Source organism: Caenorhabditis remanei, chromosome IV (genome assembly GCF_010183535.1).
Source record: "Caenorhabditis remanei strain PX506 chromosome IV, whole genome shotgun sequence".
NCBI lineage: Eukaryota > Metazoa > Nematoda > Chromadorea > Rhabditida > Rhabditidae > Caenorhabditis > Caenorhabditis remanei.
The window spans coordinates 23,238,831-23,240,164 of record NC_071331.1 but is presented as its reverse complement, the minus strand read 5'-3'; the positions used below and the strand labels follow the sequence as shown (position 1 = coordinate 23,240,164).

At 42.4% G+C, this 1,334-nt stretch overlaps 1 protein-coding gene across 1 annotated transcript; it reads left to right on the top strand.

Moving 5' to 3' along the window:
- Nucleotides 1-273: 273 nt before the first annotated feature.
- GCK72_015932 (uncharacterized protein) lies at nucleotides 274-1,060 on the top strand (the record flags this gene model as incomplete). Its single annotated transcript, XM_053731216.1, has 3 exons — nucleotides 274-343; nucleotides 394-521; nucleotides 572-1,060. The coding sequence occupies 3 exons, from the start codon at nucleotides 274-276 to the stop codon at nucleotides 1,058-1,060; spliced, it is 687 nt and encodes a 228-aa protein (XP_053585988.1).
- Between the last annotated feature and the right edge of the window lie 274 nt (nucleotides 1,061-1,334).

Sequence of the window (1,334 nt, the reverse complement as noted above, 5' to 3'; positions counted from 1 at the left end):
ATTTTTCAGAAATAACGGCCGATGCTATTTAGCGTTTCGTCACCGCCGGAACGGATTCCCTCGGAAATTCGTTAAAAGAAGTCACAAATCATTGATAAATTGTCAATTTTTGAAGTAGACGTTCCCTCGAATCGCTCCCTATGTGTTCATTGGTCCCGATTATGTTCTTGGGCATATTCCGTATCTCTGTTCTGTTCGCTTTACATAGGACAGCTTTTCGCGGTAATATTTATTTCAGAAATTTGCCAATTCGAAACTAATCACCTCGAGAAAATGGATAAGGTTGCTAACAATCAGGTCAGGAGTCGTCCCTCGAATTGCAGAAATATGGATTCTCGAGAGAGTAATTTTTTATTTTCTTCAGGGCGAGCGATAATCTCTTTACTTTTCCAGACCCTCGTTTGTCTGTCCGACAGGACTCTGGTTGCATGAATACGACGACCGTCTGTATCCCTCGCTCTCGAGCCGAAGAGATTCCGACCTCAAGTAGAATTGTAGACAGATACCTCGAAGAAAGACCGGTTAGCTAGAATAAGCTGATAATTTATTTAATGATGCCTCTAGTTTTCAGATTCAACATTCCCCGCCGAGGATTGAGGTGGTATGTCGAGCATATGAATTCGTATCACACAATCGAGTGTGGTCAACGTGGATATTGATTGAAGTATCGAAGTCTCGAGAGCGTTCCACTCGTGCCTACGAGTTGAATGGAGGATATTTCCTTCAGAAGACTCCGCATGACCTCGGGATTCGTATTCCTTGGAATATGACCCCGATGGAGGAATGGGCGGCTTACCACGTGGCAATCTGTGATTTCCTCGAGGTTAGATGCCTACGCCCTCGTTACTCTACTTCAAGATTATCCTCGTTGAGATTGATTCGTGAAAACGACTTGATCTGCGGATGCATACCCTCGATATATTCACAGCCGGACTCGTATGGTTATGGAGATATCTGTCATATCCGTCAAGTCGCTCAAAAAGCGATGCTGAAGTTTCATCATAAGCTACAGTCGAGATTCCTCGATTCTATCTTATCGCTCAAATGGAATCCTTCGTAAAGTTGAAATATTGGGGTTTCATTCATATTCTTTTTGTTAATAAAAGTCGAGTTTGTTCGCTTAATGATTGCTTTTGATTCGGTAACCCGGTTTTTACCCGGTTCAATATCTGTTTCGTTTACGATTCGGTGAATTAATCTTTATAGCTTTATATCGATTTAGCAATTATGAGCAACGAAAACTCACGTATTAACACGGAGAAGATGCTAGAAGACTCAATCCTCGACGAGAATCCGGAAGTCGGTAACATCCAGTTGCCTCCGATTCCCATAGA